The sequence below is a fragment of the Cololabis saira genome, chromosome 6 (assembly GCF_033807715.1).
Source record: "Cololabis saira isolate AMF1-May2022 chromosome 6, fColSai1.1, whole genome shotgun sequence".
Classification (NCBI taxonomy): Eukaryota; Metazoa; Chordata; class Actinopteri; order Beloniformes; family Belonidae; genus Cololabis; species Cololabis saira.
The window spans coordinates 34618148-34635642 of NC_084592.1; the positions used below are offsets into that span (position 1 = coordinate 34618148).

A 17495-nucleotide genomic window follows, 5' to 3' on the forward strand; every position below is an offset into this window, starting at 1 on the left:
CCAGCTTTCACATTTACTTTTGCGATTATGTCTTGACCATATCTTAAACCAAAATATGATGATTTGAATATATCCTACTACTTCTATTTGCTTTGGCATTGAATGGTTTTGTAACTCACAGTTGCGTTATTTTGGAATGGACATGTCCAAATGAGAAGAATCTAACTCTACTGTGTGATTTATGTGATTAACAGAGATTTGTTTTGTTGCAGGGCTGGTGTGTGAAGTCCAGTGATCCTCACACCTTGGGCCTCAATTCAGTGCCCAAGGAGGTAATCCCTGGACAGGTGAATTAACCAGCTTAACTTCAAATAAATAACATACAGTACATACATATGTACATATGTGCATACTTATATTGACTATGGGACTGTAAAGTGCCCTATGCTGTGACATTGGGCATGTTGTCAGAAAGGTGATATTTCCCAATGTTGTACAACAAAGGGAATGCTTTTTTAGTTATTAAAGAGTTATTAATAATTGCCTGATGACATTTATTAATAATGTAAATAAAGCATTTAAATAAATAGATCAATACGGGGCACCACCTGAATATTAGGAATTAATAACCAAGCAGCACAATCAGTCTCAAACTAACTTTTATTCTATGCGCCTATTCAGCCTGTCACCAGGGGTGGCGCTAAAGAGTAACGGAGAAGGAAGGAGTCCGAGTACAGGTCCTTGCAACCAGCAAATATGTATAAAATATGTGTATTATACATGATACCTACTACAACTACACATAAACAACTAATTAAACATGAAACAGAAACATTAGTCTATATACATGTATGTATGTGTGTGTGTCAAGATGGCTTTTCATACAAGTGGTGACTGAGTCTCGCGTGATTCAAAATACTGATCGAAATTTTGTCTCACCCAGTGAAAACAAAGGAAATCTGAGGCCTTATGGCCAAGATAAGAGCGTGTGTGGGGGTTAGAAGGACAAAATGAGAGAAAGAAGAGAAGTGAATAAAACCTAAAACAGGAATAACTTCTCACCACCAGAAAACTAAGCCGCTCTGATGGTTCTTTTTTTTCTTTTACTTTTTATTTACATATACAAGGAACATGGGGTCATCATGGGTGATACAGGTAAAATCTAAATGATGTTTTACACATGTATTCTAGCCTAATGTCACACTATCACACCATCATCCATTTCTCTCAGTATTCCATACATTTTTCCAACTGAAGTCTTAAAACAAAAGTAAGTCTCTCCATACAGTAAATTTCATGAATGATCCCACGCCGCTGGGCCAATGTTGGACGGTCTAGTTGCAAACACCTTGTAGTTATAGCTTTCCTGCCATCTGCCAAAAGAATCTTCAGCAAGTACCTGTCCTTATGGAGGACTGTTTCTGGAATCATACAGATATAGAGATATAGAATAACAAAAGAAAAATCCAAATCCACCCCTATTATTTTATTTATCTCTGTTGACACCTCCTTCCAAAATAACTGGATTTTCAGACAGGCCCAAAAGACATGAAAGCTGTGAGCCACAGTGGTTCCACATTGTCTCCAGCAGGAACCCCGGCTCCGTATGTCTGTTTACTTTGCTGTTAATTTAGGAATTATGAAAAACCTAACCACATTTTTCCAGCCAAACTCCCTTAAAGACCTTGAGTTTGCGGTTGTGGCTTGTGTCTCACATATTTCTATCCAGGTCTCTCCTGATATTTGTGTGTCTGGCTCCTTCTCCCATTTGTGTTTAATGGATAACGTAGTGTGATTTTTAGAGGCTTGTATACTTCCATAAATTCTTGAGACCAACTTTTTATTTTCTTTCTTTTTATATGCCTCATAAAATACAGGAATTAAATTGTATTCCTCCTCCACCTTGATTTGTAATATTTATTATAATAGTTTTTGACTTGCAGGTATCTATGGAAGTCCTGCTTCTCCAATCCAAACATGTCTGAAATTAGCTCATAACTCTGAAATTTACTGTTTAATGAGGGAACAAAAAGATGTGATACCTTTCCTATACTAGCCCACTGTTTAAAGCCCCCGTCCAATATAGCAGGTTCGAATTCAGGATCATGTGCAATCCAATTCAAAATTCTTACCTGTTTTTCTATTCGCAGCTTCTTCAAAGTCTTAAACCATAGCTTAAGAGTGAATATACTGTAGTCCATTGATTCAGGTTATTATAATGTCTTTCTGCTTGGTTTTTATTTCCTATTATAGATTGTATTGGAATTTTTAACTGTGGGGTTTCCAAACATTTCCATTTAGATTCATAATTTGGAGAGCACCAGTGTACTAAGGGCTTCACTTGCAGTTTCACTGCAGCATAATAATAATGAGTCGTGAATTGAACTGTAGGTCTTCTATGGTTCCAAATGCACCTTGAGATCCAGGCATTCCACTCATCAAATAGTTTTTTGGTACCTCTACAGGTAGAGACTGGAAGAGATGAAGAAGACACAGCAACACATTCATTTTAATGAATATCCAGTGGGAGAAGGATCCATTTAGCAATATCAGACTTGATCTCTTCATTTATAGGGCCGTAGTTGTTTTCAAAAAGTTTTGAAACAACTTTAGTAAGGTTTATTCCTAAATATTTTATTTCAGGCGAGTCCCATTTAAAATTATATTTCCCCTTCAGTATCTGGGTGGGGGGTATAGTTAAATGTGAGGATTTGACTTTTCTGGATATTAAACTTATATTCAGAATATACATTATATTTTTTTTAAAAAGGACATCAATCTAGGGATGCTTGAGTCTGGGCCGCTCTGATGTTTCAACACAGAGACGCACCAATGTGAAGCTAACTTAACGTGTGCTCTGGTCATTCAACCAGAAAATGAGGAAAAGCTTATTTTTCTGTTATGGAAGAACGCAACAATGACTTCCAGCAACATGGATGCAAAGTAGACAAACTATAAAATAAACAAACATAAATCAGCAGCTGTACTGTAGCTAATAAACACAAACTAATTAAATGCGGTACCCCAGCTGGGATCCTTTGGCTCCAGCTCCGTCTGAAGGTGTTTACGTCATCAGGGCGTGCACGGGTCCCTCGTTGGGCTCGTCTGGGGCTCCGAACTTCACGGGTCACTCCTTTCAGCACTGCAGCCAGACAGACTGCAATTACCGTTTCCTGGCAACCAGACACTTCTTCAGGCACGACGGTGGAGAAGGCAGGCCTTCAGCCAGTAGCTCTCACACTAAAGTAGGAGCTGTGGCCTTCACAGAGAAGTCTGTGTTTGTGAGAGCCAGTTTCAGAGAGAAGAGGGTGAGAGAAGGTGGGAGGCGCTCTTTATAGCCAGGCCTGGGCTGCTGTACATCAGCGGGGACCCCTGCTGGGTTTTGGGGTCCATGCCCAATGAGAGGCCAGTGGTGTCACTTTCACACCTATCTGTGAAAAGCAATAAATTGCAAAGCCTGTCAAAAAATAAGAAAAATCCAAGGCACTCTTCTTCAAATATAAAAAGCCTTTATTTGAAATGGCTATTTCATGTAGAAAGATTTTAAAAAGCGGGTTACAGCCCACGCGTTTCGGCCACAGCCTTCCTCAGGGTGTAACACTCAACACATTGATTCTCCTTAAATGGGATGATTGAAATCACCATATTTGACTTCTTTTTTGACATCCTTTTTCCCACCAAAGAGCACCTTCGTCACATGATTTAGGGTGCTTTCACACCTGTCCCATTTGGAGCAGTTGTTCCGGAACAGGGAGCGTTTCCCCCTAAAGATTGGAACGTTTGGTATATAGATCACCTAGGAGAGGTGGTCTCGGCAGGATTCCATTCGAGACCTGAAGCGGTTCATTTTTTTTATTTGTAGTGAGAACATAATCGGCACAGCAACCGATACAACTCCATTCATTGTGTGTGTGCGACCGCGGTTCAAGGAGAAGAGTCGGCGCAGCCTCCACCACCTTCTCTCCTATTCGACGTGCTGAGATGTTGTCACAGCGCGGCACGGTGAAATTAAAAAAATGTTCAATTCGGGCAGGGTTTGCGCAGCGCAAACTGAATTATCGTTCCGCGTTAAATCGACGTTGGTGTAACGCGGAACCATAAATCAGCCTAAAGCCGGCGGCGGTCTGCGCTTTGCGCCCTCTCTGTGAAAGGGGCTTGTTGTTTATCCCGGGGTGCGGAAGAGGAAACTCCTTCCCCGTTCATTTGACCAATCAGAGAGCAGCTGGTTCACGCATGGCATTTGTTAACAGCTTTGAGCCAGTACAGACATTTGCATTGTGAACACAAACCCCACGAACGAGAAACGAAACAACTGTATCGATTTAGCCCCTGAATCGGAACAAAACAAACGGTCCACAGGTGTGAAAGCACCCTTAGATGAAGCTTCTGAGCACTCTGGACTTTCTTTTTTGTTTACATTGCAAAGCCTGCTGGGGTTTTGAGTCATTTTGAAGGTTTCTTTGTTTCAAACCATGCGGTCAGGCCTTACAATTGATCTTAGGTCTGTCTTTGTTCAACACAGGGCTGTGGCCCAACACCAAGCATCTTTATACTCGCATAAAATAAATGATAAATGCCCCTTGTATCCTTTATAACCAAAGCTCTAAATCCCTCAGAATTTCAGTTTGAAGGTATAGATATATACAATTGTGTTTGCATGTCTGTACTGTGTATTTAACACGGTATTTCAAGCAAACTTGGAAAGTAATATATCACTGATCTGTATGAGCTTTTGTTCTTTTCCCTAGGTAAGACATTTTAATAATCCTAACTAATATAGTCAACTTTACCCTAAAGCTGGACTAGTTAACAGTTTAGTTTTTATCAGTTCCACCATTTTGCAGCAGGTTATTGCTTCCCAAACACACTCATGATCAATATTATGATATTATTTTACTTATTAGTTTATTTGAGAGAATCGGTGTATTTTAATGGATATCTATAAAGAACAGATGTAACCATGCCGGATTATAGCTAACAAGCTAATTTCCATCCATACTCCCAAGGCGTGTAAAAGAAAAAATACACAATACAATAAGACAATAAAATGTTAATACAATATACAAGAATAATGCCTAAAATAAGACAAAGATTATAAAACTCCCCTCAGCAGCTGAATGGCTAAAAGAGGAGATCCATCTAGATACAAAAGTGTGAAAAATCTAAATAACCTCAATGGACGAGGGAAGTTTGATTGTCTCAGCAGGCAAAAACATGATTCAGATTTATTTTATTCCGTGAATTGTGTATAATAGATTTGTAGCCTAAATAGACAACTGTTTGTTAACAATAACTTAAATAAAAAAAATCTCATCAATGTAACTCTGAGATACTCACTTCTCATTCTTCTTGTCATCACCTTTTCCCTCCAGCCTGTGAACTACTCCAACCCTGTGTATGCAAAGATCTATATTGATGGGCAAAACTGCCGGAAGCCAGTCATCAGTATTGATGAGAGGAGAGAGCTACTCCCAAAGAAACTAGAGGGGACAATTCATGAAACCACCGCATAGCCTAACCTTACACTTTGTACCTTTTGTTTGTTTTAGTTTTTTTACCATTTTTTTTAACCACATTATACAATGTATATTATGAAGGTGGGAACAAGATTTTTCTATTTCCTGAGGGACTTCGTTTTACTGGATTAGCATAATGTCTTTATTGGTGTGCTCAAAGGTTCTATTTTCCATTTACCAATTGCTTTCTAATGTTTGTTAAAGATACAGCGCTACACTGTATACTGTACTGAAGTAAAGCTGCAAAAACTTCATTAACGCCATAAGCCATTCTTGTGCAGAGTTAAAATGTTAAAATACAGTGCTAAAATTTGTACCCACACCTGTTTTGAGCTTGAAAGGAATAGAGAAATTTAGCTGCTTTGTGAGGCTAATCAAAGAAAATGTTAATTTTCCAGTGCAAATGTATGTATAGTACATAAAGGTTACTCTTTTATTGATAATATTATTATTATTTACACATAGTGTATGGACCACAGAGTTTCACAACTGAGTAATGAAGCTTGATAATTTTGAGGTGTTGTCTTTTTTTGTGCTCTGCACCTGGTGAATCGACTCACTGAAGACTACAATATAAACAAGACCTTTTGTCACACAGTATGTAATTTCACAATTGTGTCTAATTCGTTTCCAAGGACGTCATGTTCCATTTGCCCTGTTTCTATGGAAGTATACCATATGAACTAATCTTTTGGTGAAAGAGATTAAAGTCCATGCTGAATGTTCACTCATCATGTTCCTGCATCCTGTACTGTATCCAGAGAGGACAAACACTGAATACCGTATTTTTCTAGGTCTCATATGTCAAGAGATGGATTAAATATGGAGAAAATGGAAGAGATTTACCACAGCCACAAAGGTTAAAAATTATTATACAACACATCTGTTTCTGCAGAAAAAGAAGATGATAGATATAAGAAATTTTATAATTTTGTATTTGATTTGTATGTTGTTTGGCTGCTTGTATTTTGAAGAAATGTATTAAATGTAAGTAATTTTTATATAAAGTGTAAATCAGTATTGAATAAAGGGGGCTTATTTGCAATTTGTTTCCTCTTTTTTTTTTTAACAATTGCATTAATACACCAAATAATATAAATAAATACACCAAAGAGACTGACCCACCTGCTGCGCCCCGAGACCGACCCACCTGCTGCGCCCCGAGACCGACCCCCTGACCCGCCTGCTACGTCCTGAGACTGACCTGCCTGCTACGCCCCGAGACCGACCCCCTGACCTCCCTGCTACGCCCCGAGACTGACCCGCCTGCTACGCCCCGAGACCGACCCCTGACCTGCCTGCTACGCCCCGAGACCGACCCCCTGACCTCCCTGCTACGCCCCGAGACTGACCCCCTGACCTCCCTGCTACGCCCCGAGACCGACCCCCTGACCTCCCTGCTACGCCCCGAGACCGACCCCCTGACCTCCCTGCTACGCCCCAAGACCGACCCACCTGCTACGCCCCGAGACCGACCCCCTGACCCGCCTGCTACGCCCCGAGACCGACCCACCTGATACGCCCCGAGGGCGTCCTCCTGACCTGCCTGCCACGCCCCGAGACAGACCTGCCTGCTACGCCCCGAGACCGACCCCCTGACCTCCCTGCTACGCCCCGAGACTGACCCGCCTGCTATGCCCCGAGACCGACCCACCTGCTACGCCCCGAGACCGACCGACCCCCTGACCTGCCTGCTACGCCCCGAGACAGACCTGCCTGCTACGCCCCGAGACCGACCCCCTGACCTCCCTGCTACGCCCCGAGACTGACCCGCCTGCTATGCCCCAAGACCGACCCACCTGCTACGCCCCGAGACCGCCCCCCTGACCCGCCTGCTACGCCCCGAGACCGACCCCCTGAGCCGCCTGCTACGCCCCGAGACCGACCCCCTGAAATGCCTGCTACGCCCCGAGACCGACCCACCTACTACGCCCCGAGACCGACCCCCTGACTTGCCTGCTACACTCCGAGACCGACCCCCTGACCCGCCTGCTACGCCCCGAGACTGACCCGCCTGCTACGCCCCGGGGGCGACCCCCCCGAACTGTCTCACCAGTCTGCCCGGTTCCGAGGACGGCCCCCGGAACCTTGACCATGTGTTGGCCTGGGCCCTCCTCCGGGTCCCTCTGCCCACCCTGGGTTGTTTCTGTGGTGTTTCGTTGGGACATCTGGGATCTGTCCCTTGAGGGGGGGGGGGGTGATGTCAGGGTTTTACATTTCCCCCAGTTTGAGTTTCAGTTCTGTCCCACCTGTTTCCCATCTGCCCTGATCGTCCGCACCTGTGTCTCGTTATCCCCTGAGTATATCTTGTCTTGTCTTTCCCCTGCTCCTTGCTGGTCCGTACTGTTTGCTCCCTCCATGTTCTCCTCGTCAGTTTTCCTGTTCGTGTTCCCGGTCCATTTTTTGATCCTGCTCAGCAGCGCTTTTGGTTCAATAAATCCTGCTTTGTGAACTCCTGCCTCCTGCTCTCCTGCGTTTGGGTCCTCAACAAACCGCAATCGTGACAATACTTCCAGAAAATATTCAACACATACACAAGGTCAGCATTGGAATTTTTCATCTCTACATTATCTGCAGCTTTTCTACTTGACACAGGTCAAAGCTGCAGGCAGACCAGTCTCATACCTGTACCTGCTTCTTCCTCAGTCCTCATACTTATCACTCATTCATGTCTGACCGGCACCTCATAACAACAGTATTTATTAATCTGCACTGTGTACATACATATATGTGTATATGCTGTAAATTGTGTTTATTTCACTGCACAAGCACTTCCGGTTAGATGCTTACTGCATTCCGTTGCCCTGTATCTTAACATGTGCAATGATAAAGTTGAATCGAATACTGTATATGTGTGTGTGTACATATATGTATATATATATATATATATATATATACTGTGTATATATATATATATATATATATATACTGTATATACGGCATACATTTTCATTGCTATACTGATACGCAGCTCTATTTGACTATGGGGCAAGATGAAACAGAACCGTTGCTAAACTTCAGGCATGTCTTAAAGACATCAAGGACTGGATGTCCACAGATTTTTTGCTTCTAAATTCCGATGAAACTGAGTTTATTATTTTGTGGTCCCAAGCATCTTAGGAAGGGATTAGATAGTGTTGCGATGGTCTCCAGTACTACTGTGCGAAACCTTGGTGTTATTTCCGATCAGGATTTGTCATTTAAATCCCAGCATTGTTTGTAAAACAGTTTTTCCATCTCCATAATATTGCGAAGATCAGGAACATCCTCTCCCAGAGTGGTGTGGAAAAACTAATTCACGCATTAGTTATCTTCTAGGCTAGATTACTGTAATGTGTTATTAGCAGGATGTCCAAGTAATTCGCTGAATAGGCTCCAGCTGATCCAACATGTAGCAGCGCGAGTGCTGACAAGAATCAACAAGAGACCACGTCTCTCCAGTATTAGCCTCACTCCAACTTAGAATCCAATTCAAGATTTTATTACTTGCGTATAAAGCCCAAAACGGCTTAGCTTTGGGATACATGCAAGACCTAATAGTATCTTGTGTTCCTAATAGAGCTCTCCGTTCTCAGAGAGTGCAGGTTTACTCGTAGTTCCTAGAGTATCCAAATGTAGATTTGGAGGATGGGCGTTCTGCTATCAGGCAACATTACTATGGACAGAGCCGGATTAACGGAGAGGCAGAGTAGGCACGTGCCTAGGGCCCGACAGGGGGGGGGGCCCAGACAGAGGGAAAAAAAAAAAAAAAAAAAAATTTTTTTTTTTTTTTTTTTTTTTTTTTGTCTGCACACATATTAATGGTTGATAACATGCCGGTAAAAACCTAAGGCATATATATATGTGCATTATTACTATATTTAGTATACATACATATATATATACGCATACATACGCACAGGGCCGCCGCAAGGGATGTGCGAACCGTGCGACCGCACGGGGCCTGGCGCCCCAAGGGGCCTGGCGCCCCAAGGGGCCTGGCGCCCCAAGGGGCCTGGCGCCCCAAGGGGCCTGGCGCCCCAAGGGGCCTGGCGCCCCAAGGGGCCTGGCGCCCCAAGGGGCCTGGCGCTATGGGCCGTTTTTTTTTCCCCTATTTTTTTTTTTTTTCTTTATAAATATCAACAGTCACGTTCCATTACAGACCTAAATGTGTACTAGTCTGTGCATATCAATAAATATATGTGCAATGATGACGCGTGTCTGTTGTTCAATCCAATGATCAGACCAAGCGCAGACACAAGCTGCTCTGATCCCGACGGGTGGAGGTGGAACAAACTGTCACACAATGTCGAGAAAACGAGACAGATTCAGGAAATTTCCATCAGGGGATGAAAAAAGAAAAAAACTAAAGACAATGGAAGAGTTTAATGCCTCTCTGAAAGGCACGTTTGATAAATTTGTTACAAAAATCACCGATCCGCTCGGGTCTCAAGCAGCCGTGGGGCCCCGCGTCGAGGTAAGCCCAGATGATGATGAGGCAGGGGAAGGTATCCAGTATTTTGCTAATTGGAGAGTTAAAATTGCGCATAGAGACACCAGATCCGACCCGAAAAACCCAAAAAATTTGCGCGCGCTCGCTACGCTCACGCGCGAGGGCCACCCTGGCTATTTCACACAGGGCCTCGCAAATCTCTCTAACGGCTCTGCATACGCATACACATACATACATATACACATACAGACATACATACTACAGCACACTTTGTCTTACTGCAAATTGTATTGGTCTTTGTAGATTTTACTTCTTATTTAACTATTCAATTTAAATCAACACATTTAATTAAGATTTTCTGCAAAATGCTCACAATCGATAAGATAAGGATCATTTAATAGCATTTAATAGAGCATTGTAATAACGTATAAATAATAAAAATCTAAAAATAGTCTGATAGACTGTTTAATATACAACACATGACTTATTTTGGAATACAAAGAACCAACTTGACTATGACTTTGCTATGTAAAATGTGAATTAAGTTTTATTAGTAACTTTGGTAAGTTTAAGATTTCATAAATAACATCGATGGAGGGGGGCCCAAAAATCACAGTCTGCCTAGTGTAGTCCATTTATTTAATCCGGCTCTGACTATGGAACCAACTTCCAGTCTGGGTTAAGGAGGCTGACACCACCTCCACCATTAAAACGTTTCTGTTTAGTAAAGCCTACAGTTAGTGTAAACTATAGTGTGTTTGGGCCAGTAATCATAGCTGCAGCTATAGGACAAGACTAAAACAGTTCGTCTTAAAGATAGCTTCGTTATCAATATGCTGCTACAGTATAGGCCTATGCTGCAGGGGGACACCAACATGATCCACTGAGCAGTGCCCATCACCCCTCCTTCTCTTTCCTTTCTTCAGTTGTTCTCCATCGTTCTTGTAGTTTGTTGTGTTGGTCTGTCCCCTCCTTTTCTCTTCTATGCATGTTTGCAGGCCAGAGCTTCAGGAGCTGCATGATGACCTGCAGTCCCCACTCTGATCATCCCACTGCTTGCTTCCACCTGTCTGTATTGATGTCTGGTAGATGCCTGCTGACATCCTGGTCTGTAGTCTTGCCCTCTGACCACCTCAGGGTCGCTGTCTACATCTGCTTATATTGTCATTCCTGTAGTGCACCAGTTATCCATTGTGTCTGTGTTTCTCTTTTCTCTGTTCTTCATTCTCTCTGTCTGTTCTCTCTTGTCCTGCCCAGCTGGCCTCCAGCAGGAGGATCCCCTCTTATGAGCCAGATCCTGCTCAAGGTTTCTTCCCTCCTACAGGGGAGTTTTTCCTTGCCACTGTTTGGCTTAAGTTTTTTCTCCCACTAGGGAGAAAAATAAAATTGAAATTAATTGAATTGAAGGAGCTGAAGTCAACAAACCGACCTCTTCCATTGAATTCTGCCTGGGAAGGTTCCTCGGTCCCGACGCCTTCCCCCGTCCTTTGACCGTGGATAGAGCACACAGACTGGCTTTCCAGAGAAAAAGAGACGAGGCACCCCGATTGCACCGGGGAACACCATACGTACTGTGAAGCATGGGGGTGGAAACATCATGCTTTGGCGATGTTTTTCTGCAGAGGGACCAGGACGACTCATCCGTGTAAAGAGAAAGAATGAATGGAGCCAATCTATCGTGAGATTTTGAGTCAAAACTCCTTCCATCGGCAAGGGCATTGAAGATGACACATGGCTGGGTCTTTCAGCATGACAATGATCCCAAACACATCACCTGGGCAATGAAGGAGTGGCTTCGTAAGAAACATTTCAAGGTCCTGGAGTGGCCTAGCCAGTCTCCAGATCTCAACCCCAAAACATCACTGCTCTAGAGGAGATCTGCATGGAGGAATGGACCAAAATACCAGCAACAGTGTGTGAAAACCTTGTGAAGACTTACAGAAAACGTGTGACCTCTGTCATTGCCAACAATGGGTATATAACAAAGTATTGAGATTAACTTTTGTTATTGACGAAATACTTACTTTCCACTTTAATTTGCAAATGAATTCTTTAAAAATCAGCCAATGTGATTTTCTGGATTTTTTTTTCTTTTTGTCTCTCATAGTTGAGAGACTGGTGTCTGACTAAATACTTTTTTGCCCCACTGTACATGTATATATATACAGTAAATATACACACAGTGGCATTAAAAGTCCAGTGGGGTACAACAGACCATACAATTTATCTGTGAGGTGACAACTCAAATTTGCTCAGTATTATTCCAAGGTTTCCACGACACGTAAATGATTGTGGCACACCGAATGAAAGCTGCCATGCCTTCAGAAGAACAGTATGTACTGACATAAGTCATCCCAATATTTTAAGTGGATGGTGAAAACATGGGGCAGTTGTAATTGTGCCTCAAGGGCCTTACGCTATGGGCCGTTTTTTTTTTTCTTCTTCTTCTTCCTTCTTTCCCTTATAAATATCAACAGTCACGTTCCATTACAGACCTAAATGTGTACTAATCTGTGCATATCAATAAATATATGTGAAATGATGTGCTTGCTGATTGATGTCGCTGTGAGTGTAGCGAGCGCGAGGGCCCCCCCCCCGGCCATTTCGCACAGGGCCTCGCAAATCTCCCAGATAGCTCTGTTGTGCCTCATATATATATATATATATATATATATATATATATATATATATATATATATATATATTGTATAAAACAATTGATGAAGTATTAGGTCATGTGACCCATTGGTTTCTGAACAGCAGTTTTGAAGCCCATTTCTCTTCATGCAGGGTACAACCAACCAAAACACCACCACCGTATGTCAATCAAAGTCAGTTTTGCTCCTTCAGCCAAACCCTGCTGAAATATTTGCAGAGCTGCCATCACACGTTTACAGTATTATCAGCACTGTCAAGTCTCAAGCATTAAGCGTGAGACACATGCATTTCAACAAGTTCACACACCACACATGGCACTTCTCAAGCTGAGAAATTATTAACTTCACTTCCCAGAAATCCCAACAGCCCATTGTATGAGTCAAAGGCAGACTACACTAATGTGGCTGAGTGCTTATACAGCTCAGAGCATATGTCTAGACTTACGAAGCTATTGGTCAATCAGAGAATGGAATCACACAGCCCATCAGAAAATATATATTTTTTTGTTGCTGGGTGAGTTCTGAGTTTCAGCTTGAAGCGTTCCATCAGTGATGGCTAGTGATAAAACATTTTGGGGGGGCGCACTGGCGAGTGGGGATTAGGTTAGGATTAGGGTTCTTTTCCTCCAGCGAACGCCTCGTGAAATTATTATTTTGTAATGAAACAACCAAATTTAGTTTTTCTGCTGCCATTGTCTCCTCTCTTGTCGCTGTGACTCCGTTTGTAGCGAGTGACAGATGCAGTCGCGCGTCTACACTGTCAGGGGTGTGACTTTGATTGACAGCTCATGAATCAATCAGATTGGATGAAGAATGACAGAAAACACGCTGATTGGCTGAGGAGGAGAGGCTTTGAATAACCAATTAGAGACCAGCATGAAGTCACATGGAAGAAAAGTTTAAGAACATGCAATACACACTCATTTGGCCGGGGCACCTCGCCATTGAAACCTATGTATTTCGGTCTGCACAAAAAACAACTCTGAATGGGATGGGAAGGCTTGAAAAATTAAAAGTCGGACACATTTTATGAATGCATAGATGTGTGATAATTACTTTTTATTACGTAATTTATGTGTACTGTGTCTATATTTTTAATGGGGGCGGCGCCCTAGCGCCCCCTATTGACAAGCCACCACTGCGTTCCATGAATGCATAGCAGAAGTAACCTAAGTTACAACACACATCAGAGAAAGAATAACCACCACTGTTCAAAGGGCCCCTTGGGGATAAATGTGTTTTTCTTTATTTCATTTCTGTTTGTTTAGAGCAGAATGACACAAATATGACCACTGTTGTTCAAGGGTATATTTTATTATAGATTAGTAATTGATATTGTGAAATTTGTTGTTTAAGGCGCTGGGTCAATTGACCCTTTGTCCCTGTTTAAAAAAGAACATTTAAAAAATTGAGGTTTTTGGTAAAAAAGAGATCTTTTGATTAGTTTGGCTAATAGTATGGTGGAAGGATTGAACTGCGAATCTGGCTGTCCACATAGCTTTATCCAAAGCAGCCATTTTTCCTCATTTACCATTGGTTTTGGTAAAGGGATGGAATGTATTCCCAATATTCTCTCTGGCTAGCGGGTGTCACTTTTACAAGTGCCCAAAGCACACCGCTTAACCATTTTAAGATGGATGAATGAATGAATGAATGAATGAATGAATAACTGGACTGAAACTGAGTGTCTAAGTTACCAAGAATAAGACTTGAGAAATTATCCAGATTTCAGTAGATTTAATGAAACAGTTGCATGCAAAAGGCTCAGAACATACTTCAGGTGTCTCGATGCAGAATGACAATGAAATAGAGGTAGCGTCATGATTTTAACTGAGTCAGTCATATATATATATATATATATATATATATATATATATATATATATATACAGAGAGAGAGAGAGGGAGAGAGAGGTCTTCTGTCTGCTGTGCAGGGGAAGGTGGCTGATGGAAGATTGTTGCCCTCCCTGTGTGTCCAGCACTGCTTATTACCTGTAGAGGAGAAACACAGTGCTGGTAGCACCTGCTGAATGATAATTCAGATCCTTTTTTACTTTGCTTACAATTGCTGTCTCTCCACACATTTCACCTCCTCCATCACCATAGCAACCAGAGGAAGTGGCAGAACTCCTGCCCTTTTTCCATCTGTCCATGCCAGCGTCTGCATGTGCCAGCACCACCACAGTTTGATGAATACAAATAGATTGTTCACTTTCCAGTTTCTCAATCATATTTTGCAGTAAACCTGTGCATCGGACATTTTTTTCCACTTGAACAATCCAATATTAAATCGTTAAAATTAATGCACAAAACAAATGGACATTTTGGTTCCAAGTGAAAACAAATTACAGTTGAATGAGACCCCTGAGGATTTTATATAATATGGCAATAAAAATAAGTGAACTCAGTGGAATTTATTTTTCAGTTTTCCATAAATTGTGATGTGATCTTCATTCATTCATCAGCTGTTATTCATTGTTTTTTTCTTTTCCCCTATAAATCTTATTTGCTTTGCTTTTGGAGTCATATTTGTTGGGAACCTACTTCTAGGGAGAATAGATAGAGAGGGAGAGCAGTATTAAACTGTCTCCATTTATTGATATTTTGACTGTGGAATAATGCTTGAATATTTTGAGAAGACTGTATACATTTCCAGCTTTATGCAGAACTTGATCGTATGTTTTCGGAGATCTCCTTTTATGAGTATCAGATGTAACAGATGTGTCTTATCAACAGCAACCTTAAAAATGTTGAAGCAACATTGATGTTTGTTATAAAATGTGTACCTCTAAACCAGGTATTCAAATCACTGACTCCAGTTAACTTTCATGTAGGTAATTAGTCAATTGGTCCCATTGCATTGCATCCCATGCACAAAAATACCAAATTAAAATAAACATATAAAATATTGCAATTGATAATTAAATAAATATATAATAGACTAAATTGAATAATTAATAAACAAAACAATATTCTACAACCTTAATATAAAATGTGTCATGTAACAGTATAAATTAATATATAATCAATAGAAACTAGGCTGAGATGAGTAGAGCCGAGTAAGTACTAGTGGAAAAGTGCCATAAGAGGTTTAATTTATGCCAAAAGGAAAATTTAAATAAAAATTAATTAACAATACATTTTCACTCATTAATATGAGCTAATTGAATTTAAACACACACACACACACACACACACACACACACACACACACACACACACACACTAATATTATATATATTCAATTCAATTTGTATTTATATTGTATCTATTACAACAGAAGTTGACGTCGGTGAACGCAGTGAATGTGGTATATCGGTTATATAGCAGAGAGAGACTCCATATTCAATTCAATTCAATTCAATTTTATTTATATAGCGTCTTTTACAAGAGAAGTTGTCTCCAGTTTCCAGAGACCCATAACATGACCCCCAAGCAATTATTACATAAACATAACATAAACAAAAACTCTCTTAGTGGGAGAAAAACCTTAAGCAGATAAGTAGACACAGCGCAGGCATATTAGATTAGATTAGATTAGATTATCCTTTATTTCTCACTCAATGGGGATACTCACTTGTTCAGCGGCAGTACATTTAACACACACATGCAGGGGAGGGGTAAAAAAGTAAAACTATATAATTATGAAATATAAACAGTATATACATTGCAATGGAAATAAAAGTAGTGCGAAAGAAAAAAAACTGTGCAAAAAAAGCCGGTAGAATGTGTGTGAGGTAGACAGACAGATATTGCATAGATATTGCACATATGGTTATTGCACAACTTGTTATTGCACGTGTTATTCTCTGTTAGCTACTGAGAGCAGGCCTGGTTGTGGAGTCTGATGGCAGCGGGGAGGAAGGACCTGCGATGCCTCTCAGTGACGCATCGCGGGTGATGAAGCCGGTCGCTGATGGAGCTCTCCAGGGCTCTGACAGTCTCATGAAGGGGGTGGGAGACATTGTCCATGATGATGACAGCTCAGCCACCATCCTCCTCTCCCCCACCACCTCCACAGGGTCGAGACTGCAGCCCAGGACAGAGCCGGCTTTCCTCACCACCTTGTCCAGTCTCTTCCTCTCTGCTGCTGTGATGCTGCTCCTCCAGCAGACCACCCCATAAAAGATGGCAGACACCACCACACAGTCATAGAAGGTCCTCAGGAGGCCGTCCCTCACTCCAAAGGACCTCAGTCTGCGCAGCAGGTGGAGTCTGCTTTAGCCTTTCTTGTACAGAGCCTGGGTGTTTACAGTCCAGTCCAGTTTTTTGTTCAGGTGAACACCCATGTACTTGTAAGAGTCCACTATCTCTATGTCCGTTCCCTGGATGTTCACCGGCGAGGGGGGGACTTTGCGCCGGCGGAAGTCGACTACCAGCTCCTTTGTTTTCCCCGCATTAATCTGGAGGCGGTTCCGCTGGCACCAGTCCACAAATCTGTTGTTCAGTTCTCGGTTCTCCCTCTCGTCTCCGTTGTTGATGAAACAGACGATGGCGGAGTCATCCGAGAACTTCTGGAGGTGGCAGTTTGTTGTGTGGTGGGTGAAGTCGGCTGTGTAGACGGTGAAGGGGAGGGGAGCCAGGACGGTCCCCTGTGGAGCTCCTGTGCTGCAGACCACCGTGTCAGACACACGGCCTCCTGTCCTCACAAACTGTGGTCTGTTTGTGAGGAAGTCCAGGACCCATGATGTCAGCGGCAGTTCTGGCTGGATGGTGTTGAAGGCACTGGAGAAATCATAGAACATGATCCTCACAGTGCTTCCAGCCCAATCCAGGTGGGTCATCTGCATGAGGAAGATGATGGCGTCCTCAACCCCGATGGTCGGCTGGTAGGCGAACTGCAGCGGGTCGGAGTTCTGGAGTTGGAGTTGCTTCGTCCTGAGATTGTGTTCAGGCTCCTCCAGATATAGCAATCCACACAGACAGTTGCAAGCAGTGGGATGATCCGAGA

General features: G+C 42.3%; 1 protein-coding gene across 1 annotated transcript in view; it reads left to right on the plus strand.

Moving 5' to 3' along the window:
- Positions 1-6480, plus strand: part of lrp1bb (low density lipoprotein receptor-related protein 1Bb) — a 520571-nt gene extending 514091 nt beyond the window's left edge. Inside the window, exons 93-94 of the mRNA XM_061722939.1 lie at positions 213-287; positions 5313-6480. Of these exons, the coding sequence (XP_061578923.1) occupies positions 213-287; positions 5313-5453 (216 nt within the window). The 3' untranslated portion in view covers positions 5454-6480. The remainder of the gene's footprint in view (positions 1-212; positions 288-5312) is intronic.
- The last annotated feature ends 11015 nt before the right edge of the window (positions 6481-17495 follow it).